Here is a 24,145-nt window from a genome sequence, read left to right on the forward strand (position 1 = left end):
TTATAAATCAAAAGAAAACAGGAAAATAAGAAAAAGGAAATGAGACAAAAAACTAGGGTTAGGTGAACACAAAATAATGGTTGTAAAAATAAACCCAGATGCTTCACTAATCAATATAAATGTAAATAGAATAAACTCTCCAATTAAGAAAACAAAACGGGGAGAAGTGGATTCCACTAAGGAAAAATGTCAGGACCATAATACTTACAAAAACACACCTTACCTTAAAATATACCTGCCTACCTGCAGGAGGGCTGAAAATCAAGGAATATAAAAAGATAGACATTAACTAAAAGAAAACTATCTACTTCTGATCTCTTTCCATGGATGTTACCATCGGCTTATGAGTCCATGGCTGGAGATTTCTTACTGGTTAGAACTTCCACAAGAACATTTGACAGCTTTTCTTGTTCTATTATTCTAAAATTAAGATGTAATTTTGTTTTTAATCCCAAATCTCTTTTATGGTCACTTAAGTTGCTTTCTAGTCTAAGAAACGAAATAGATACTTCAGAGCTATTCTCATCTTATGACGTCCTCCGTAGTTAATGAGTATTTCTCAGAACATTTGCTATTGTTCAAAAGGGATATATAATTCATCTGTACCAAGTATACTGAGCCAGGTAATTATAAATTCAATTTGAGATCATAATTTTAATATTGAGGCTCACAAAAACCTCGTGAGAAAAGCAACACATTAATAGTAGAACGCCATGGAAATATAATTAAAAATAGAGTTACCTTCAGCTACGTCCTTGCCCATGATTTGAGTTCATTAATTCTTTAACAATTATTGCATGGGTACCCGCTAAATGTTCGGAATTCTGAGAACTATATTTACAGAGATGAAAACAAACTGGAAAACTCTACCCACTTTCAAAGTTCATATCTAATCCATTAGAAGTTCAGGATGAATAAACATTATTACTGTAGAACAAAATGCTGTAATACAGACATAAAATTGTATAATAAAGTCAAGCCCTTGCTCCCAAAAGAGTTTTTTCCACATAGCAGCCAGAGTGATCTTTGAAAAATATAGTCAAAGTTACTCCTCCATACATCCGTCTACTGGTTCTTTTTTTCGATAAGAGTTCTTCCATTGCTAAGCTCCTCTTTGGTGAAGGGCAAGAGAGTAAATATTTTGGGGTCACACCATTTCTGTGGCATTTATTCAGCTCTGCCCTCGTGGCAGTCAAGCAGCCCCAGATAGGGCATGAATGAGTGGGCATAGAATGTTCCAGTAAAACTTATTGATGGACTAGAAGCTCTTTGGAATATCCTTTTTTTTTTTGGAGGGAGGGAGGTTGTGGAAAATTGTTGCTACTGCTGATTTTGCTTCCAGAAACCTGACAGTGTAAGCAAATTTGATAATTTATAAAACAGCTGACGGAACCATGGAAGTCTTCACAAGTCTTCAACTTTTATTCCTCTGGCAGTCCGTGTTGTTTTGATAACAGTAGCACAATTATTCTCTACGTTGCAGTTACAAGATGCATAAAACTCAGGGGTAGAAAAATGTCACTCTATTTCATAACTAAAATTATGCTCTGGACTCTGAGGTCACAGTTGTGCTTGACGGTTGTCAACCTTCCAGTGAGGTTTCTTTCTTTCTCTCTTTTTTTTAAGTCATATTCAAAATTCAGCCCAATTCTTTTTGATGTACTTTCTGCAGATGGCTTCTGCTCTCTGCTCCATTTCCCCACGTCCTGCAAAGGGGACATGAGGGCGGCAGCGGTCCTGCTGTCATTTTCTGTGCTGTGGCATGCAGCTGTCACCATTGCAGTCTGAACAGTGTTCTCGGTTGTCCCCTGGTTGGCTCGCCTCCATAGCACCCTGGACAGCCTGCAGCCTCCTGGCATCGTGAGCCTAGGGGAGTCAGGCCCCCTCTTCCAGTCCACTGACTCACTCGTGCGCCACAGTCCCCTGGTGCCCCCCCCCCCCCCCAGACCCCCGGCCTCTGAGACTGGAGTCCTAGCCGAGCTCTCAGAGAACTCCTGCCATCCTCTCTGTGTCTGTGGGTCACATACAAATTCCCCGGCAGCTGTGAGAATCCAGCGGTGGGTAAAGACCCTTGCTCCTCTCCCCTTGGGGGCTCACTCCTTCTCGATCGGATCCCCGCAAGTGAATATCAGCTCCTCCACTCCTCCCCGCTCTTCCTCTACCTCCACGGGGACAATTTAGAAGACTCACAGGCTGCCAGCAGGGCAAAGTCCAGGAGGCAACTGAGGTGGGCAGTGAGTTAACTGCCCTGTGACTGCCTCACACGTCTCCCATTCTGATTCCTTCAGACTAAATCTTAGTATGCTCCACTTTAACTGTGGAGCAGGTAAGACCATGGGCTCTGCCTACAGACTCAGGTTCCTGCTTTGCCACCTGTTTGCATGCAGCATGATCGTCGCCAATCCTCTCGGGAACCTGAGGTCTCACTTTCCTCAACTTTAAAAATTAGGATGATAACTGCCCTCCGAGAGAGGTATCCCTCTGAGGATTAATGAGATCATCAGTGTTAAAGTTCCTACCCAGGACCTGGCATATAGTAAGACCTTGCTAAATATTCTATGATTCTTCTGAGATATTCCCACACGTTTATTGATTTATCTAACAGGAGGACATAAAGGGCAAAGTAAGCTCATCTCCGGGAGACAACAAGTAAGGAGCTGGGGAAATGATCGGATGTAGTGCGCATCAGCCAGGGGAAGCTGTTTCAGGATCAGGAAGCACAGGGGGACCTAAGGCTGTTTCCTAGGCAGGAGGTGGGCAGGAGAGGGATGTAGGGCAGATCATGAAGGGCTCTGTGCCATCAGTACACACACACATATACAGGGTATATAATACTGATACGTGTATGGATTTATAAGGAGTTGGGTTACATGATCACGGAGTCTGAGAAATCCAAAGATCTACAGCCCACAAGCTAGATGCCTAAGAGAGCTGATGGTTTAGCTCCAGTCTGTATCCACCGATCTGGGAACCAGGACAGCCACTGGCACAGTTACAGTCCAGAGCAGGCAGGCTCGTGACTCAAGAAGAGCCAGGTTTTCAGTTCGAGTCCAAAGGCAGAAAACTGTTGCCTAAGCCCAGCAGTGTGGCGGGAGCTCTCCCCTCTGGTTTCCCTTTTTGTTCTATTCTGGAATTCACTTAATCAGTGGGTAAGGCTCGCCCACATTAGCGAGGGCAGTCTTTTTACTCTGCTTACAGATTCAGAGATTAATTTCATCCAGAAATAACCTCAAAGAGATACTCAGAATAATGTGTGGCCAAACGTCTGGGCACCCTGTGGCCCGGTCAAGTTAACACCATCTTACATGTTTTCAAAGCTGTGGCAAGGAGGTCAGATGTCTGGTGAACAAAGGGCACTACCAGGAGGAGAATGAATGGGCCTGGGTGGAAAGAGGCACCGAGTTCTATTGCCTAGAGAAGTAAAGGTGGCAAAGGGGAAAGCGGGTCTGTGTATTCTGTAATTGATTTTGCTTTCCAGTCTGCCTGGTGGTTTGCCGCATGTTAATCTCCTTGTTTAATTGCCCCACATTGAGGCGCATTGTAATGCTGAAGGTGAAACATAAGAAATAGGAGCTTATGAAGTTTAATTCTCATACATATATTGTTATTCTTTTTTGAAATATAAAAGATCATTTATCCTTCTCTTATTGTCTGCATACAAATTAAATGATCATTAATGGACTATCCATACATCAGAAAGCCTCTTTAAAATTTTTTAGAGTAGCTTATGAATTTGAATTTTTCCACTTATGTGGCTTTAATGTAAAATGTAGTCTTTCCTTCTAGTACAAGAACAAAAATAGAAACCTTTTAGTCTTTCTGGCCCCAGAGTATCGCCATCTACATGTTTGAGCTTCAGTTGCATGTGTCTCTCACCAGTAAAATAAATTTTGAAATAGAGACTGAGAATATTTAAATCGAATGAGCTAAGAAAAATTAGGTCCTGATATAGTATTTAAATTTCATGTCCTAAATACAGTCTTTGTCACATCAAATAGAATTCAAAATTAATTTTATGTCTTTAAAGAAGAGAGTATACATTTTCACTTTCCGCATATTTTATTTAGAAATCGATCTACACGTAACATCGTTGCCTTTGCCTAAGATTATTTTATGTTTGCTGCATGTCTCATTGTGTGAAAATTTTCATGATCAGAATTTCAGTGTTTAAGGAAGGAATTTTAACATGCGTATGAAGGAATGAAAGTACAATTATATTACACCTTTTAATGTGTTCAAACATTTCAAATGAGCCTCTTTTTTAATTAATTTCATTTTTAATACGAAATTTATTGTCAAATTGGTTTCCATACAACACCCAGGGCTCCTCCCAACAGGTGCCCTCCTCCATGCCCATCCCCCCACTCTTCCCTCCCCCCACCCCCCATCCACCCTCAGTTTATTCTTGGTTTTTAAGAGTCTCTTATGGTTTGGCTCTCTCCGTCTCTAACTTTATCTCTTCTCGGCCTTTTGGCTATGATCGAGTGTAGTATCTGTTCTTGTCAGTTTAAATGAGCCTCTTTAAATCCAGATTTCTTTATATATTTTAGTGTTCGCATGCCTAAGACGAATTAAACGCTTTATGGCCAGGACAAAATTTAAGAATGTTATGGAAATATCTCATTTTGAAATAAACCCAGTATTGATGTCCAATGTTTTTGAAATCATAGCATCATTTAATTTTAAAATATTAATCAATTCTCAAAATTTCAGCAAACATAACAGCCCTTCAGAAGCTTGTCCATTTCTGTAAAGCAGCCACATCCACTATAAGAATTAACTAGTGTTTGTGATAAGTGCATATATGTCACTGGATTGGAACGTGGCACAGTTTTATGTAGCAGGACCTCTCTTATCTCTGTTGGCTGGATGTGATTGCCACATGATTCCTGAGGCCCTATGTTAACACTCTCCAAGATAGTTCTCAACACAAGTGGGGAAGAACATTGAGAGACAAAGAAAAGGGGAGAAAGTAAGGAGACAGGAAGATGAGAAGGAGCAGGGAGAAAGAGGAGGAGTGATTTAGATGGACTGTGACTTCGTAAGTGGATGGCAGATGGAAAATAAATGGAAGAAAGGACAACGCAGTGGAGTTTATGCAAAAACATTTTCATCTAAGCTAGTGGAAAAATGGAATTCATTAGAAAGGCATGTGTGTGTTTTAGGAATAGAATATATATATATATATATATATATACACACACACACACACACACACACACACACACATATATACACACATATATATAGGCATGTATATATATATAACCACACTTCCATTTTTATATTTTTAGCTAATTTTTACTTTTCTGTGCTATTAATATTGGAAAATTATACATATAATTGCAATAGCTATCATGGGCGTTTCAAAAGAATGTATTACCTATTTTCTTTGTTTGGTAGATAAACAATAAAATGTTTTTTGTAAAGTTGTGGTAATAAGGTATACGTTTTTTTCCCCCAAATTGTAATATAAATATTTTTATCAAGTCAGTTATAACATCTCAATTAGCCAGGGGTATTCCATGATTAAAAAAAAAATGCCTCGTGTTTAATTTTTAAAATCTGAAAATACTAGCTGAATAAGGTCTTGATTACTACAAAATAGGCTTAAAATGTTAAAAAGGAGTACTTTGCTCTGAAGATCAAACCGTCTATTTTTATTTTGAGGAAGAAGTTCACGAGAAGCGGCTACACTCTTTCCAGCATGCTTTTGCCACACAAGGATTTGAGCTGTCCATAGCGGAATGTCCTAAATTACTCCCTGTGATTTAATACTGTTTCTTAAATATGGAGGAGCCTATTGCCAGAGGCAGAATCCAGCATATATGCTCTTGTCAATATTTTCCTTAATATCCTCAAGTTGCGAGAGACAAGTGCCTGAGGGAATTTATATTTCTGCTTGAAAATGTTATTGATTTCAGGAGTCTTCTAAAAGTGAATAGATGGTGGGACCAAGTCCATCGTATGTGTTTTTCCTGCTAATTTCCAAACAATTACTGCTAGATATATTGATACCCTTTTAGTTTTGTTTTTGATCACTGTGTGATATTTCTGATTAACAATAACTACTAAAAATCAAGAAGTACAAAGGTTGGATTTTCTTACTGCGGGGCCAATCAAAGGCTAATGTTATTTAAGACGCATGCCAGAAAGATCGATAGCTCAGTGGGTAACATCTTTATCAGCTCACATTGCAATTCTCAGGGAGGATGCATCGCATGGCTACTCACGTGGCTATTGACACCGCCGAGTCCTCACTGGCCGTTGGTCCGAGATAGTATTTCCTTGCTCTGGGGTTTCCCTATAGTTCACAATATGAGAACTGACTTCCATTAGAGCAAACAAGAGACAGAGAGAGAGAGAGAGAGAGAGAGAGAGACAGAGACAGAGACACAGAAAGAGAGAGAGACAGAGATGGGAAAGGGTGGAAAAGGAGAGAACAAGATGGAAGCCACTGTCTCTCTAGCAAATTTTGGAAGTAACGTTCCATTGTTATTGCCGGAAGTGAGTCACTATTTGTTAGAAGTGAGCTACGGGTGTAGCTCACACTGCAGGGGAAGCAGTTACACCAAGGACATGAATGCTGTCAAGGGTGGGGGGGTACATGCGGGGCATTCTTAGAGGCTACTTACTGCGTGGTGTTTGAATCTCTGTATGTAGGTTTCATAGATCACTAATCTTTGGTATTTGTATCAACCCTTTGGAATAAAAACAAGAACAAACACAAACACAAAGGTCTGTAGTTTAGTGCATTAAAACAATAACAATGTACATCTCTCACATTTTTGTTGGCTAATTGGTTCCTCTGTTTCATGTGATGATGGCCTGAGCACTGAGTTGGTTCAGTGTCCTCAGTCCCACGCCAAGCAGTTGGTGTTGGCCGTAAGCTGGGAATTCAGCTGGGGCTGTTGCCTGGGGAGACCTGGTTCTCTTCCATGTGGCTTTTCCATGTAGTCTGTTGACTTTGCTCTCAGTATGTGTGCTGGGCTCTGTAAGAGGGAACAACCCAAGAGTGAGTGCTCCGAGGAAGGAAGTAGACACTGCCGGTCTGTTAACATCTAGCTTCAGAAGTCCAGGATGGCACACATTTCTGAGTGCAGGGGCCACCTCAGGTTCAAAGGGAGGGCACATAACGTCCACCTCTTGATGGGCAACTGTCCTCTCTATAACTGGAGAAGAAGAATTCTGCTGGAGAGCATCTTTGAAGATTGGCTACCTCAGTGTGACCCCTGGCTGTAACTGTCCACGTACTTGCCACAAGCTAAAGGTGCTCACCCCATTCGGGAGCCTCCAAGTGTCACCTCTTATGACCCAACTTGAAGCCTAGTATCCCGTCATCTATATATTGGGTCCAAGCGCAGATGACACGGCGTGTCAGCACCCCGCTGGCACAGCTGTTCAAATGCAGCTCCCTGGGTGGCCAGACCTGTAAACTAAAAACTCACATTATCTGCGCTCCTGTCCATCCCACCCTCCCACCCAACGTGCAACAGTGAGACCCGTAGGGAAAACCATAATTAGAAACCTCCCATTAGAAAGAGGAATATCGGGAGGCTCCCAGTACTGTCATTCATAGTAATTCTAAAATCCAGCCTGCCATGAGTTACCATTTCCTACGATTGGCAGCAGGAAATTTTCCTTGTTTGGGGCTCTTTCCCCTTGGGTGCCTGCAGTGGCTCTGGACTCTGGGCTCGGAGCTCTGGTTTTGGAGGCTTCCTTCCCCCTCAAAGCAGTCCATGTTCTCAGGGAGTAGGCTTGTCGGCGTCCTTCCTGACCAGAGGAGGTTAGCACCCTGGAGGCCTCTTTCCATTTTGAAGTTTCTCTGCCCCTTTGAATCAAAGCTGATATAAGAGTCAGCAGGACTTTGAGGTTTACTGTGTCACACAACATGATCCACTCCAGCTTGCTTTGGGGAAATGTGCTTAAGATCCTCTGAGACAGCTGCCGAGCTGAGGAGTCACCTGAGGTGCCCCTTCTCTCTGCAGTTAACCAACAGTCACAGAACTGTTCTGCTCTCCCGCAAAGGAGAGGGTCCACTGTCGGCACTCTGGATTGATTGCCCCCAACTTTGATTTTACTTTTAGAATAATTTTCAAGTTGGAGGAGTAAGAAATAGACAAATGATAATGGAGTCCTGAGTTGGCAAAGTCTCCCCTTGATTCTGATGAAAAGTTCCTGTCACATTGATCTGTATCTGTACCTTATCATATGCACCTAAGAGAAAGCATTTGACGCTCAGCTTTTTTTCTAGAAATCGCCTCAGTGAAACCCCCAAGTTCATGGACTGCATTGCCATTTTCCGTGTTACCCAGGCAACAGTGTCGCCACATGTTCCACCATGAAATAACACAGGTGTCTGTAAAAGTCCAGTAAGATTTTTCTAAGTGTTCTTCCAGCCACCATTGGTAATTTTCTCAAGGGCTTTCTGACCTCCAACTGACTACCCAGTTCCAAAGCAGAAAATGGAATTCTTTTTCAGTGGAGGAATAACAATGTCCATTACCATCAGCAGTGGACGAGAGCTCTCATCCCACACCCTCACCAAAACTTGATGTCAATCTTAATCTGTGTTTCTGATTAGTAACTGTGTAATGGGATGACATAGTTGTGTTAATTACTGTCCAATTGTTGATTATTAATAAGATTAAGTAGCTTATATTATGTTTCCTGGACACCTGGATTTTTCTTGTGTGAAATACCTGTTCAGAACTTTTGCCCATTTTATATTATGTTGTCTCTCACATACTGTCAGTCTGTAGATACTCTGGATGTTAGGATTTGAATATGTGTTGATAATATCTTCTTGCAGGTGTGACTCGAGTTGGCACTCACCTTCTAGCATGCTGCATACATCATTCCAGTGTCTTCTGGATTCTGTTGAATACAAGTGTTAGTTCCTTTGAATAAATTGCTTTTCTTTTTCTTGGGCTGTTTTAAATATGTTCTGTCTCTCAACAGCTTTTAAAACTCTGAATAAATTGTCTCTTTAAATATTGTATGCCCTCCATTTTCTTCTCTTTTTATAAATCCGGTATGATTAGCATCTCCCACTCTGCCTTGTTTTTTGCTCCCACCCAAAAGTGGTATTTGGGGTCATATGGTGATTATATTTTTAATTTTTTTAGGAACTGCCATAGTGTTTTCCATAGGCACTGTACCACTTTACCTTCTCACCAACAGTGCACAAGAGATTTGGTTACTTCACAACCTCACCAACACTTGTCATTTCTATTTTATTGATAGTAGCCATTCTAATGGGTATGAGGTGATATCTCATTGTAGTTTCGTTTGCTTTTCCCTAATGATGAATGTGTGATATTGAGCATCTTCTCATGTGTTTATTAGCTATTTGTATATCTTCTTTGGAGAAAGGTCTTTTCAAGTCATTTGTCCATTTTTGAATCGTGGGTTGTTGTTTTTTTGTTGGTGGTGTTGTCGCATTTTAGGACTTCTGTACCCATTCTGGACATTAGTCCCTTATCAGATACCTGCTTTGCAAATATTTGCCTCATTCATTGGGTTGACTTTTTACTCTGTTGATATTCTTTTGATGCACAAATTTTTTCGAGTTTCATGAAGTCCAATTTGTTTATTTTTTTTTCTCTTGTTTCCTGTGCCTTTGGTATCATATCCAAGAAATCTTTGCCAAAGTCAGTGTCATCAAGATTTTAACCAATGTTTCCTTCTTAGAGTTTTATAGGTTTAGGTCTTACATGTAGGTCTTTGATGTATTTGACTTAATTTTTGTACATGCTAGATAAAGGTCCATATCCACTATTTTGCACATGGATATTGAGTTTTCCCAGGACCGGTTGCTGAAAACGCGGCCCTTCCAACATTGTGTCTTGGCACCATTGGCAAAAATCACATGACCGTAGATGAGAGGATTTCTTTCTTTCTTGTGTGTCACTTTAGCTCAAATATTATACACAAAGCACTGGACGGAAGGGGGCTAAGGCAAAGAGACTGGCTAGGATTCTGGTACCCTAAGGTGAAGAAGGCCAGGAGTGAGAAGACCATGGTAGACTGGAAAGGCAGATTAGTAGTGAGACATTTTACAAAGACTATTTGAGAGCTCTTGGTATTTTTTTTTTTGGTGAAAGCCAAAGTGTGAAGGAGTCAAGTTCATTTTGTTTTAGAAGTTTTCAGCTCCGGTAATCAGGAGAAGTCTAGTGATGGATAAAATGAAAAGTCTAGAGGAATAAAATTGATAGAGTCCCCCATCAGTTATGTTCTCTGACTAAACAAGAGAGACCTAATTCTCTGCTTTCAACTTAAGAATTATGATATTGATTTGTATTGCTTTAGACCATTGCTTTGGGGAAATCTTGCATTATTTTCACACCTCTTAATGAAGTAGCTTTAGTGCTCTTATATTTGAATGACAGAAAAATGAGCAAAGGGAATGCAGATTTCTCAAGTGTCTCAATACACCGCTGAGTCTTTGACTGCAGTTTCAGGGGAAGCGAAGCATTTAAGGTTTGGTAACATAGCACCAGCTGTACAGTTACACAAAAAATTTTTAAATGCCAATGGAAAGAGATGTCAGTATAGCACTATTAAATGTTCTAAGACTTACATTTCAATAGACACATCGAGTTGTGTTTGACCTAGGCCGGAAACATGGATTTTTTTTTTTTAGTGTTTTTAATGTTTTATTTATTTTTGAGAGAGAGAGAGAGAGAGAGAGAGAGACAGAGCATGAGTGGGGAGGGGCAGAGAGAGAGGGAGACCCAGAATCTGAAACAGGCTTCAGGCTCTGAGCTGTCAGCACAGAGCCCGACGCAGGGCTCGAACTCACAAACTGTGAGGTCATGACCTCAGCCAAAGTTGGACACTTAACCAACTGAGCCTCCCAGGTGCCCCTGGAAACGTGTTTGATTCTTGCAACCCTTAGATGACAGATTTGGGTCCAAGTGGACCCTGACAGTCCAGCTCTGTCTGGAGCTCCCGCGTCTATAATTCTTTCCGGTCCCCATGATGGAGGCTAAACTTTCGAGAACTAATTCTTTCTCAGAGGCCGAGGAATTTAAGAAGCCGTAGTCTAATTTTCTTAACCTGGGTTCAAAACTAGTGTTGACTGATCCCTTGTGTTCTCAAGTGAAATGCTCGTTAAAAACCACCGGTTTCAGCCACTCATTCCAACCTTAGGAATTGCTGTGATATTGGAAAAATTAGTTCCAGGGGGACGAAAAGAAATGCAAGAAATGCAGATGAAATGATTCAGGAGTTTTGTTTTTGTAACTGTTTAATCCCCCTATACTTAAATGGGCCGAAGTCACCTGCTAATGAAGAAGGAAGTACATGGTGGGCTCTCCAGTTCTGAGACAGGTGCATGCATCTAGAAGTCTCTGAAATCTCCAGCTGTGATACTAGGTATAATGCTTTTTGTAAATGGATTCATACATATTCAAATGAGCTCAGTTCTACCATTATCTAAAACTAGGGTATAGATTCTGAGCTAAATTGACATAAAAGGGCTTTTTATACCTAGCATATGTTGTCATATGTTAAAGGAAAAGTGGATGTCTGGGCATTTACTGGGTATCTGTCCTTATTTTGATATTTGTAAATATGCATCAAGAACTGCATTATGAGTTTTCTGCAGGGATTCTCCGTCTGACCTCAGGCATCTGAGGAAACGAGAGTCATTCTTCATGAACCCCAAAGCTAAGATGCTTTCTAGTAGAAATAAGTACAATATGCAGAATAGGCAGTGAGGTTACACGGTGGGATTTGACTTGTAAATATGGTTTTAGAGCAACAATAATATTTTAGGCATATTTAAAAAAAGTTTTGAAAAGTTTAGGTATTACTATATCCGTTTACCACCCAGGAGCTGAAATTCTGAAGTGTACATGAACAGAATAACGTATAGAGCACTTTAGGCAATCTGTATCTTATCCGTTACCTGGCTCATTTTCGTAAGTTCTCTGCTTTGTACAGTTGATATTTCTACCCTAATTTATTAGAAAGGAGGCAATTGATACCTTCGAAGGTAGAATTCTCTCAGGAATCGGTGCTACCTCATACAGGTTTAGCATCATTCAATGTTTCTGGTGATTTCTTCCTCATGAAATTCCTATTTGACCTCCTCTCTGATGTTTTGTATGTTTCGGTTTTGCTTTTAGGGTCGTTTCCTCTAACATAATATGGTTTCAGAGGGTTTTTCTTCCATGTTTTACTGCCTCACTGGAGAATCATTTTGGATCCTCTTAACCTCAGTCACCCCACATGATGCGTCGCGCACACGTGGCTTTTAGAAGAAATGCGTGGCTGGGTTTTGTGGGTTCAAAGTGCAGAAGGATGGCTAGAGTTCACTGATTCTGACCTGGGTCAACGGAGATGAGAGTTGGGGGTTAAAACTAGGACACGCTTCCTTTCGAAGACAGAACATAGTAGCTCCAACTCTTCGTCCGGATGGGTGACAGTTCGTGCTGTTATGTCATCCCCTGAGCATCCCCAGGACGGATCAGGGGATGAATCACGCATGCTCCCATGAGAATCTACTGGCAGGGCCAGCGCTTGGCATTTTGCATTTGTTCTTTCCCCCTCCCAGCCCGCGATGGCTCCGCTTGCCCGTGTGCACTGCTAGCCCCTGGCATAAAAACTCCACAGTCCTTGCCAAGGGCACCAACAGAGGACGCTCCCGCGGTCTCCAACTAGAGGCCATTCCAGCTCCATTTAGAACCGGCTAAGGCTCATCAAATCGAGTGGAAGCACGAGAAGTCTTGTCTTGAAGCTACACGTGCACGGCTTGCACACCTTTATTCCGTCCGCGGCATATTTAGTTAGCTGTCACTTACAAGGCTTTCTCACGGTACTTGCATTGCTATTTTCAAAAAAGATTTGGGAAAACGTAACTTTTTCTCGCGAACGTATTTTTTTTTTTCACTTTCAGCGACAATTTGTTTAGCTTACCGTGACACAGCAGGATAAAAGAGGCTGATGCGAGGATAATGCCATCCCCTAGCATGCACACACACACACACACACACACACACACACAACTTGTGGTGCCACCCGCACGTTCAATTCTTGGCATGTCAGAGCCAGGAATATCTTCCTCCTCGGTAGCCGAGTATCACACCTGCTAGCCCGGGCCCAAACTTTCAAGTTCACCCACAAGACGTCATTTCCTGCTCCTCTCTCGTAGGTATGAGCCTCAGAGGCAAGTGCCGTACTCCCTGTCATAGTATTTGCTCCAAACTCTCCTATGGTCAAGAATCCTGTCCCTCCCTGATTACTATGAAATAACATTTTTTTTCTGTAAAAAAGTTCTTTTATTTCCATAGAGCTGACACACAAGGTGACATTAGTTCCCTGTGTACAACACAGTGACTCGACTTCTGTATATGCTATGTCACACTCACCTTCGGCGTAACTATCACCTGTCACCGTGCAGCTCTCTTACGGCCTCATCCACTGTACTCGCTCCGCTGTACCTTTTGTTCTTGTGACTTATTCGTTCCAGACCCGGAAGCCTGTATCTCCCCTGTGCGTACTGATAAGCATTGCTGACTGTTGGGAAAACGGGAAACGTGAAGTAACTGAGAAAGAAGAGGGCGTTGGGGGTGTCCATTTGCTGGGAGGGTCAGCATTTGTTGTGCCAGCAAGAAATGCCCTATTAAACCAGGTCTATGAAAAAGATGGCTCGAAAGATGGACTCATTCATTTGAGCTTTCATGTGATTTAGGAGGTACTTAGCTGGATGAGGGAACAGGGGCTTCTGGGAGAATTGGGGGGGCGGGTATTGCTAATGATCAAGAACTTGCCTGGTTTCCTTTGCGTTCAATATGGAAACACCAAACACGTTTTGGGCAATTGAGGATTTTTTTTAATTGCCTTCATTACTCTTTTGCTTTTCTGAAGATTTCTTCTTCCCTTCGTCCTGCGAGTTTTTTTTTTTTTTTGTTATTCTACATGGCAAATGCATTTTCCCCATAGAAGAATATTGCTATCTTGTGACTATCTATCAAAAACAAACCTTGCAAAAGCCTGTTTAACGCGAGCATGAGCAAAATCAATATTCTTTGCATACATTTTGTAAAAGAGAATTCTGTCTTCTCAATTTATTTAAAACTGTGAGTGAATACAAGCATCGTGAGAAAGCTTCCTTTGTTACAGCTTAATAAGTAAAATGAGGAAACAAAACTTCTGTACAAGCCGTGCAAATATCGGTAATATATTAAAGGGCTTGTAAAATTCTTTCCTGAAACTCTTTAGGTTTCCATTTCTAAATCCCATATATGAGTAAATTTTATGTTAAACCGGAAGTCATGATATGCAAACTCTGTGCCCACCTTACAACCCTTGGGAAGAGAAACTCTATTGTGAAGTTGTAACTGCCAGCCTCACACGTATCGATAACAGTAACCTTGGAAAATGCTTAAAATATTATACTATGGATTCTCTGTTAAAGCAATGTTGCTTCTAGACAAGACTGAAAGGAATCAGATTATTAAAATAATATGTTGATGTAAGCTATTTTAGTACTGCACTGTCAAGATTTTTTGCAATTGCTTTTAAAAACGGCATCTTAAATTCAGTTAACTGATTGCAAAAACTACAAAGTCAGTATTTTTCAATCTTGAGTAGGAAACAGGGAGCCAACGCTGAGATGGGTCACAGACAAGGAGGGAATGCTAGAGACAGTGACCCCGCCATTGGAATGGCAGTTAGTTTCCATACGAGAGCTGATTGAATGCAGATATACCCACAGATATTACAGGACTTTCCAAAGTAAATAGACATGAGACGTGGAGACATTATATAGCTTATGACAGAATTCAGGATGTGTGAAATTATGGAAGCTTGAGGGAAATATTGGTTAACTTTCTCCAAGATGATCCTGTTGGGGAGTTGAGCTGTGCCTTGCAAAACATATCAAAGTATCGAAGTTGAGTTTTATAATCAGAGGGTTTTATAGTTCTATTTACACGGCCAGGTCAGGCAATTACATTCTCCCATAAACTGTTGTTAGAGGAATACCACTGTGTTTTGTGATATCATGGCATCCATGAGCTGGAAAAAGCTTAGACCAACCACATTTTCAGCTCAGGAAAAAATACGTTCCAGACATATTGAATGATTGGTTTAACATTGTAAGTTAGCTGTAAAACTTCTAGGTTTTAGCTCAAAACAAGTTGCATTTTCTATAGTAACTGAACCTCCATTTTGTTCATTTATAAGATGAATATGCCTCTGACTTGACTCAGTTGTAGTCTAATCGGGTAAATATTCATTTACTGAAAGTCCGTCTACAATCTGGCTGGCATTGTGGAAATCTCTTTCGAGTATGAAATAAATGTGTCGCATGGCCCCGAGTTAATAAATTGCAATTTCGAGTTTTGTTGCAAGAAGGCGTTGACCCACGATACAAAGGTGGGGTTGGCCAGGACAGAAGTTCTGCAATATTTTGGTCTTAAAACATCTGTCCTCTCAGGAAACAACTGAAGACTTCATAGGGCTTTGGCTTATACGGTTGTGTCATTCAATGCTCATTACAGTAGAAATTCAAGCTAATAGCATTTTAAATATCTATTTATTAATTCATAGAAAAATTACACTAATAAACCTATTATGTGTTATTTTAAAAGCATTTTTAACAGCATCGATTGAAATTAAAATATTAATTAATAAATATTGAAATAATACTTAGAAGAATTACATTGCTTTATGTTTCTGGAATTCTGTTTAATGTCTGGCTTCTTAGAAGACAGCTGGATTCTCAACATCTACTTGTTCATTAAATGTGTTGCGTTGTATTCTTAGGGTTGAAGTATATGAAGAAAATTCAGTCTCGAGATAATGTAGCTGAAAAGGAGACGAGTGTTTTCATAGACTTTTCAGATAGATTCTACCTCAAACCTCAGAAAGTAATAGCTCCTTAAAGGTCAGTTGCAGTGAGGAATGTGAGACCATATCAGTGATTTTTTTTTTGTATTCTGTTACATTAATATCTATCTTTTTTTTACCCATGCCTGAGTTTTTAACATTTGACAGTTAGTGGATCACTGTTTTACAGATCTTCCAAGTGTTGACCCAGTCCATTGTTGCACACCAAAAATTATATTTGTACATTTAATCAACAGTCACATTTAAAAATGCTTTAAGTATTGAGAAGCTGTCGGATGCACAGTGATGGATATGATTTTCTTTGTTGGAAGCTTGAATTTTATCATTGGCAGCAAATACTATCAGTTGTTTTCCTTAAAGTCAACAGATTCACTCTGTTCGTTCTGCAGAAAAGACAGGCCCTTAAACTTTTAGATTAAAAAGGGTGGCAATCTTTAGTGCTTTGTCAAGGAGATTTTGAAATAAAACAGTTCTTTGCCCGCACAAAGGTGTAATGATGAGTTATACAACGAATACGAATGGCTGTGGTTTGGTACCATTGTCTTGAATCGTGCTAAGGCATCAGAAGTTTTATTTACCATTGCGTTTGCAACGTCAATGCAAATGTCAACACAGATGTTCCAGCATCACTCAGAACATTCAAAAGTTTGCTAACAACTTGAATATTTCAGCACGACTTGCATTTGTTGGCAAGCAGCTCCTTAGGAGGCCTTTGGTGATTGGTTCACACTGACGCTGGATGAATTCGAGCAAAAGCAGCAGCTCAGCCGTGTCTGAACATCTACTTGTTACCCAGAAGTAAAATTCTGTCGACAAGGTATTAACTCCTTCTTCTCGTGTAAGGCTAAGACTTTAAATCTCCAGGTGATTGTGTGGTTAGAAAGCAGTAGAGTCTGCTGACTTCTTTCTTTCCTGACTATTCAGCCAGTAGATATTCAGCAGTGGTCGCTTTGCATTGCTTCCCGAGGCCCCTCATGTCTTGTGTGAGCTAGTCCAGCCTCGGCAGGACAGTAACTCCCTTTGCAACATGCTTCAGGGCCTTTATCATTTTCAGTTTCAAAAGGGTGCTAAAAGATCTTTTACCTTTGAAAAAGGCAGATTAGATCTACATCTAAAATATTCAATACTTTTTAGAACAGTTGTTGATGTCAAAATAATGTTGCAAACTGCCATGATAAAAATGCCAGAAAATATTTTTCTGCCCCAATCACAATAAAACAAATGATACACATGTATGAAGCTGAAGGAATGATGGCTTTTGTCATGATTTCATTTATTATGTACAGCTTTCCCGTTTAATCTGGAGTCGACCTCTCCTCTTCATGAGTAAGATACTTCTTTGGAATATTAGTGTCATCCTTTTCTCCAGTTTTAGACATAGCCCATGGAATGGTGGTGGAGAAAGTCAGCCTCTTGGTCTCCTTCATCTCTGGCAAATGTCCCTCCTCACGGGAAGAAGAATATATTACAAATATATTTCTTTTATTTCAGGGGAAATAGCGAATTTCAGAATATTCATACATTTAGATACAGTTTTTAAAACTAGAAAAAAAATTTAAATATTTTTACACATATATGTAATTCTAAAATAAGACAGAAAATGCCCTGAATTTTGGTTGTGCTTCCATATAAGTTCAAGACGTAATTCTAGATTTCTTTTTTTTTTAATTTTCTTTTAATGTTTATTTATTTTTGAGAGAGAGACAGAGCGTGAGTGGGGAGGGGCAGAGAGAGAGGGAGACACAGAATCCGAAGCAGGCTCCAGGCTCTGACCTGTCAGCACAGATCCCAACGTGGGGCTCGAACTCACCAACCACAAGATCATGCCCTGAGCCGAAGTTGGATGCCCAACCGACTGAGCCACCCAGGCACCCCAAGACGCAATTCTAGATTTCAACATAACAACGTATTGGACAAAAATCAGGTTGCAGAGATTACAGCAGGGAAAATTAAAGCTAGCCCAATAAAATCCTTGAGAATAAACGGGATTAATCTCTGAAAATGTATATCACTTATAGCCTAAACCCACTACCTTAGAGTGTTCTTGAAAACACAGGTAAATATTTTAGTAACCATAATAGTGATGATGTCATCACATATCATGTCTGGAAACTGCCATACATTCCCGAGAAACTGAGAATGTGGAACGGTAACATTTTAGCAGTAGTATGAATGTAGTTTGACTTTTGCGGTAGAATAAAAAATCGAAAAGCTCAGTGATCTCAGGTAACTGAAGTTAATTCTTGCTTCTGTGGTCTAATCAGAGTCAAGGAAGAGGCAGTACAACACATCTTCTTCCAGGAGCTGAAGCTGGTAAATTCCGCACCTTCACTGGGTGGCTTTTGAGGTGGACCGTGGAAGACGGAAGAGGGAACTTTTTCTGGTAGTTTTTATGAGCTCAGCCTTCAAGTGAAGTTCAGCCACTTTGTCCACATTTCATTGGGCAGAACTTGGTTCCGCCGCTACCCACAACTGCAAGGGAGGGTGGGGGGGAACAGAGTCAGCTGGGTGCCTAGAAAGAGATTTGAGTTTGGTTTAGTAGAGATTATTCTCTCAAATAGCACCTAATTTGATAATTTACTGTGAGACCCTCTGGGAAAGATGTAGTTATACGTGTAGTATGTCAACAGTATAAGAAAATCAACCTCATATTAAGTAACTATTTTTTTTTATATATACACAAAGAAATACGTTAGATTCAACCATATTTATGGGGCACCCACCATGTTCAAGCAATGTTCTAGGTCTTGGAGAGAGAGAGAGGAACAACAGGTAAGAAGTCCCTCAGAGGGTGTGCTTTGTTATAGTCTGGTGGGAGGAGATGGCCAATAGAAAAGCAAACAAATAGAGGTGTCTGGGTAGCTCGTGGGTTAAGCGTCTGACGCTTGATTTACACTCAGGTCACCATCTCAAGGTTCGTGAGTTCAACACCTGCCTCTGGCTCTACGCTAACAACGCAGAGCCTGCTTAGGATTCTCTCTCTCTCTCTCTCTCTCTCTGCCCCTTCCCCACATGCTCTTTGCTCTCTTTCGAAATAAATTTTAAAAAGCTTAAAAAAAAGAAAAGTAAATAGTAAAACAATAGTGGATTTTGATCAAAGAAGTTGTGAAGGGAGAAAAGAAAGTGAGAGGCAGGGCTACTTTGGAAAGGCTCATCCAGGAAGGATTTCCTGAGAAAACAACACTCCAGTCATGAGATGAAGAAGGAGAAAGATCCACCCACGGGGTGGTAGTGGGGGGATGGACAGTACAGGCAAGGAAGAGAGGCAGGTCACATACTGGAGGAACAGGAAGTGTTGATGTGTCTTGAGAGGAGACAGCAAAATCAAGAGCAGGCAGTGCATTGGGCCAGGGGGTCAGGGGCAAGGGCACATGGAGAATTACAGTCCTTTAAAAACAGCTGTGATTTTATTCCATGGGCAATGGAATGTCAGGTGAGTATCACGATTTGATTTATATTTTTCAAAGCTTATTCGGATTGCTTAGTGGAGAACGGATTTGGGGAGATCCTGGGTAGAAGATGGCTTTCCAAGCCTAGCTTCGTTGTGCTTCTGCATAATAATTTCTGTCATTGCCCCCAGACAACCTGGGACCAAAAAATCAACCTTCGTGTTCTTAAATTCAGTCTAGGCTGCTTTAAAAAATTACTGTGTTGTTTATTTTCTGTGTATTTTGCAGGTCATGGGGGCCATCTGTTATTGTCACTGTGAAATTACCGATGGCTAACTCGAATGAAAGTGCAGAAACGATTTTTTTCCTAAAGTTTTTTTTTTCTCCCCCCCATTTTTTTTTAACCATCAGCACTCTTGCCATTAATACAAAGACAAAAATAAATTTTCAACTCCCAGAACTGGCATTTCTCTCAACGTTGCCCGACATGAGTTATAAAAATGACAAATGTTAGCCTTCAAACCAGAAAATAGAATACCAACTACCCTTCCCCAAGAATCACAAGAACAGCCACACAAGGCTGAAACATTGTAATCAATGATGACGATTATTAAGCATTATGCAAAATAGTAAAACCGATATAATGAATAATAAAGAATCTGGATAACTGAGGTGGGCGAGGTTGGTGTAAACATAAGGAAAGATATTTGGTGTCTTCAATACCAAGAATACAGCTTAATGGTGACAACCAATCTGAGTAATTCTGTACAAAACATAGTTCTTTTATGGTACAAAGTAGATAATAAATATACATTTTTAAAGAATAACCAAATATCCATTAATTTAGACGAGGGAAAAAATTACTTGGGGGTATCCTGATCCAAACTGACTAGATCATCATCATTTCTGCTTCTTTCATAAACGTTGCATACAAATACTTCTTCCCCCCTCCTTCCTTCTCTCTTTTCCTTTTTCTTTCTTTTCTCCCTCCTTTCCTCCCTTCTGTCCTTCCCTTTCTCTTTTTTTTCCTTTCTTTCTTCTAAAAGGTAAGAGGACTGTTTTCAAAATAATTATACAAAGGAATTTATATCTTGATTCAAAATGTATTACCACGTTGTAATTGTGTTCTACGATAAAGTGTGTCTAAATAGTTGACATAACTAAATTGTAGCCTGGCTAATCCAGGCCGATTAGTTTCAATAAATCAGTACGCATTACTGTTTAACAAAACTAGGAAAAAAACTGTAATGAAGATAAGTATGGTAATATAGTCAGCCTGAAGCCATGGGCCTCGTGTATCCAAGGATAGACACATACAAAGAAGTGCCCTTGGATACACACAGACATCTATGCACACACAGCCTTGATATCCAGAAATAATTGCCTCCTGAGAGTTGCTACCCTTTCATGTTTCAGTCCTCGACTGTTGATGAGCAGTGTCTCCCAACATATTTCTAACTTTATAAGATTTTTAATTTATAGCCAATACCATAGTAGTAAAAAGAAATTAAATGTCAAAGTCACCTTTTAACTTGGATACCATGTGTCTCCAAGAAAAATCATAGCCTTCATGCCTTTACCCATAAGTTAAGGAAAATCCAACTCAAAGTAACAGGTTATAAGGACGTACATTGTTGCAAAAAGCAAAAGGCCCAGAGAAGTGTGACTATGGAGTAGTTGAAGAGGGTGCACCAGGGAGATCCAGAAGGACTCATGGTTCTCGATGGTTCCATTCTGCTCAGCCTTAAGAGTTAGCATCTTCTCACATTAGTGCCCGTCAACCTCATAAGCTGACCGCCATGCATGACCCCAGCGGGTCCCCGTACAAACCAGACCATGACGTGAGCCAGAAAACTAAATACACCCTGTTTCTTTTTGTTCTCGAAGAAACTTTCCTCAGAAGCCTTCCACTAGGCTCACCATTATATTTCACTGGTTGCATACTAACCTCAAAATCAATTTCAGGATATGGAATCAAGACCACCGTTCTTGGCCTATAACAAGTAGGCCGCTTCTGAGACTTGTGATAAATCAAGCTTCCCCCAAGTACATGAGCAGACAAGGACACATATCTGGCCCCGGGGACCTGGTGTGAGGGGAAAAGCAGGGAGAGAGCTGGGGTTGAGAAGGCACAGCAGACTACTGAGAAAAACTTGGGGAGCTAGCATGGAATAAAGAGGGAAGAGGGCTGCTGGAAACAGGATGATGGCGTTCTGCTGGGGGAGAGAGGCCCTCGGTTTCACACCTTAACTCTGTGCTCCCGGTATTGCAATGGCAAAGAGATTTGTGTCCCCAAAAGTTACAGAATTTGTTAAATCAGGCAAAATGACTGTATGTGTCACAGATGGAAGTTTATTCAAAGCCTCACTTACCTATGGATACATTTTGCAAAAACAACCAGTGTCCGTTTGTGGAGTCCGAAGCGGTGAGCAGTATTTCCATTTGACGATTACATGAAGAGTGGCCTTGGAAGGTCTTGAAAAGTGGCTTCTTGCGTACTGACGAAAAACCCTGTGGTAATAGTTCGGTTTTATAAATTAACATTTCGGTCTTAACATTACCATGCAGGCGTTTATTTGGCCACTTAATTTCTCTTAATCTATTTCTTGGCAGATGCCTGAATAACGTATGGTGTATTACTCAACATCGTTTTAAGTAATAAATGCAGAATAAGACTAATTATCTTTTTCTCAATTTTTAAGATCCTGACTTTAAGGACCTTGGCGTTTTGAAACCATTACCAGGTTCGTAACGTAGATATTCAATAATGTTCAGAGGTCTCTGTTTTCTGCTCTGAAATATACTTTTGGTTTATTATTCAAGCTCCATTTTTGTATGTTTGTTTGGCGTTTCGTTATTTAGCATGTGAGTTTGAGATGGGCGGCCCAGAAGGAATTGTGGAGTCTGTACAGATTATGAAGGAAGGCAAAGCTTCTGCCAGCGAGGCCGTGGATTGCAAGTGGTACATCCGGGCACCTCCACGATCCAAGGTCAGTCTTAAGGGGAAAACAGATTCGACAGTCGGCTTGGGAAGCGTCAGCAACACGCACGGCCTTTAACCCACCGGACGCGCTTAGTAGGTTTCCGAGTGCGATCATAAGCTGTCATTTTCTTTCGGTTTTGAAATGCAACCTGTCTCTCCCCATCCAAGGAAACTTTCGGTGTCGTAAATAACATGGAGAGGGTGCTGAAGGGGGCATTTGATCACCTGCCCAAGAGACTACATATAAGGTGTAGTGGAGAGTGTGCCCAAGAGGCTGTAACGTAACTGCCCCCGCTGAAAAATGGATTGAAATGCTATCTGTAAGCTAAGATTCTAAGTATAATTACACATACGCTTTTACTGTCAGTATCTGCACTCTGTTCTTGTTTTAACCTAAAACCATATCTTTGCAAGAAATTGCCCAAGACTTGTAAGATCATGTATCTCTGGCATATAAAATACCTTATGATAAGGCTGGGGGTCTGTGCCCAGGCAAAGAGACCAGCCAGGACTTCACCTCCTCTTACCGTCCTTTCTCTCTCTCTCTTTTTTTTGAAAATTTTCTAATGTTTATTGATTTTTGAGAGAGAGACACACGGTCTGAGGGGGGAGGGGCACAGAGAGGGAGACACAGAATCCGAAGCAGGCTCCAGTCTCCGAGCTGTCAGCACAAGAGCCTGATGCAGGGCTCAAACTCCTAGATCGCCGGATCATGACATGAGCCATAGTTGGACACCCGACCAGCTGAGCCACCCAGGCGCCCGCATCACGCGTCTTTCGATTGTCGTTATGAAAAAGTATTGCTGCGTTACCAAATCCTCCAGTGTTTTCATAATGTGGCAGGAGTTGGGATTTTATGTAGGTTACCTTGAGTTTCAAATGCTGGCAATACTTTCTTAAAATTGTTAATGTATATGTTATGAAATTAAGTATATTAGAGGTCAGATTCAAACCCAGGCCACTATTTTGGAAATACTTCTTTAGAACAACCATACTTATCCTACTACTAAGATATGAAGAAATACTGGGAATGATTTTGTGTCAGTCACTATCATAGGTGGAGACTGTCGATTATTTGCTTATCCTCCTCTCTTTATTGTTATTCCTCAGTTATATTGTTTCAACCGAGCATTATTGGTTTATTGGGTTTGTAGTTGACTATTTATTGAGCTTGAAACAGTTGGTTATTTCGTTAATAGATTTAGTGGCTCTGTAAAATCTCGAGCACCACGCTGGAGAAATGAAAAAAGCATGCCGGCCACTGTCCTCATGCTTCCAGTTTAATTCTTAGACAAATACGTAACCAACTAATCCAAGGAATGAGACAGGGTCGTTGAGGTGTTTATAAGGTGTAGTACAGAGCGGGAGAAGCGCGTGTATACCTCGGAAGGTAAGTCACACGTGGAATCAAATTCCGCCAGGGTGTCCACTGAATTTTAATGAAAAACAGTATTGTATCAGGTAGACAAGGTGGGAGGGCTCTCTAGGTAGAGGGAATAGCCATCAGGGTCATAGAATCATAGGACAGTGAGCTTTTTTTAGGAATTGAGTCATTGAATGTGACCAAGTAGAATGGAGGTGGATGGTGAGTCTTTAAGTCAAAGGGCTCTGTAGGAACCCTAAAGAACTTGGATTCACCCCACTAGCATTAGTGATACACGCAAGAGTGTGAAGCAGGAAAATGGTGTGATCAGATTTGCATTCTGGAAAAGTAGGTTTTCCTTGTGAAGTAGCGACAGGAGACTGAACACTACAGGCAGAAGACCCAGTAGGAAGATGTGGCAGTGATCCCCACGGTGGTGATGATCTCCATGGTGGAAGTGATCCCATGGTGGAGGTGATCCCTACGGTTGAGGTTGAACTCCACAGTGGAGGTGATCCCCACGGTTGAGGTGATCCCCACGGTGGAGGT

The 24,145-nt window shown here is 40.9% G+C and overlaps 1 protein-coding gene and 1 non-coding gene across 2 annotated transcripts in view; both read left to right on the forward strand.

The window, feature by feature from the left end:
* The window catches only part of NETO1 (neuropilin and tolloid like 1), a 109,812-nt gene that overhangs the window by 44,029 nt on the left and 41,638 nt on the right, over positions 1-24,145 (forward strand). The window contains exons 5-6 of the mRNA XM_049619603.1: positions 21,953-21,994; positions 22,113-22,240. Of these exons, the coding sequence (XP_049475560.1) occupies positions 21,953-21,994; positions 22,113-22,240 (170 nt within the window). The remainder of the gene's footprint in view (positions 1-21,952; positions 21,995-22,112; positions 22,241-24,145) is intronic.
* On the forward strand, positions 4,455-4,639 carry LOC125914969 (U2 spliceosomal RNA). The gene has a single exon (XR_007455516.1). It is a non-coding gene; the product is annotated as a U2 spliceosomal RNA (small nuclear RNA).

The sequence above is a fragment of the Panthera uncia genome (genome assembly GCF_023721935.1).
Source record: "Panthera uncia isolate 11264 chromosome D3 unlocalized genomic scaffold, Puncia_PCG_1.0 HiC_scaffold_8, whole genome shotgun sequence".
In the NCBI taxonomy this organism is placed as follows: Eukaryota; Metazoa; Chordata; class Mammalia; order Carnivora; family Felidae; genus Panthera; species Panthera uncia.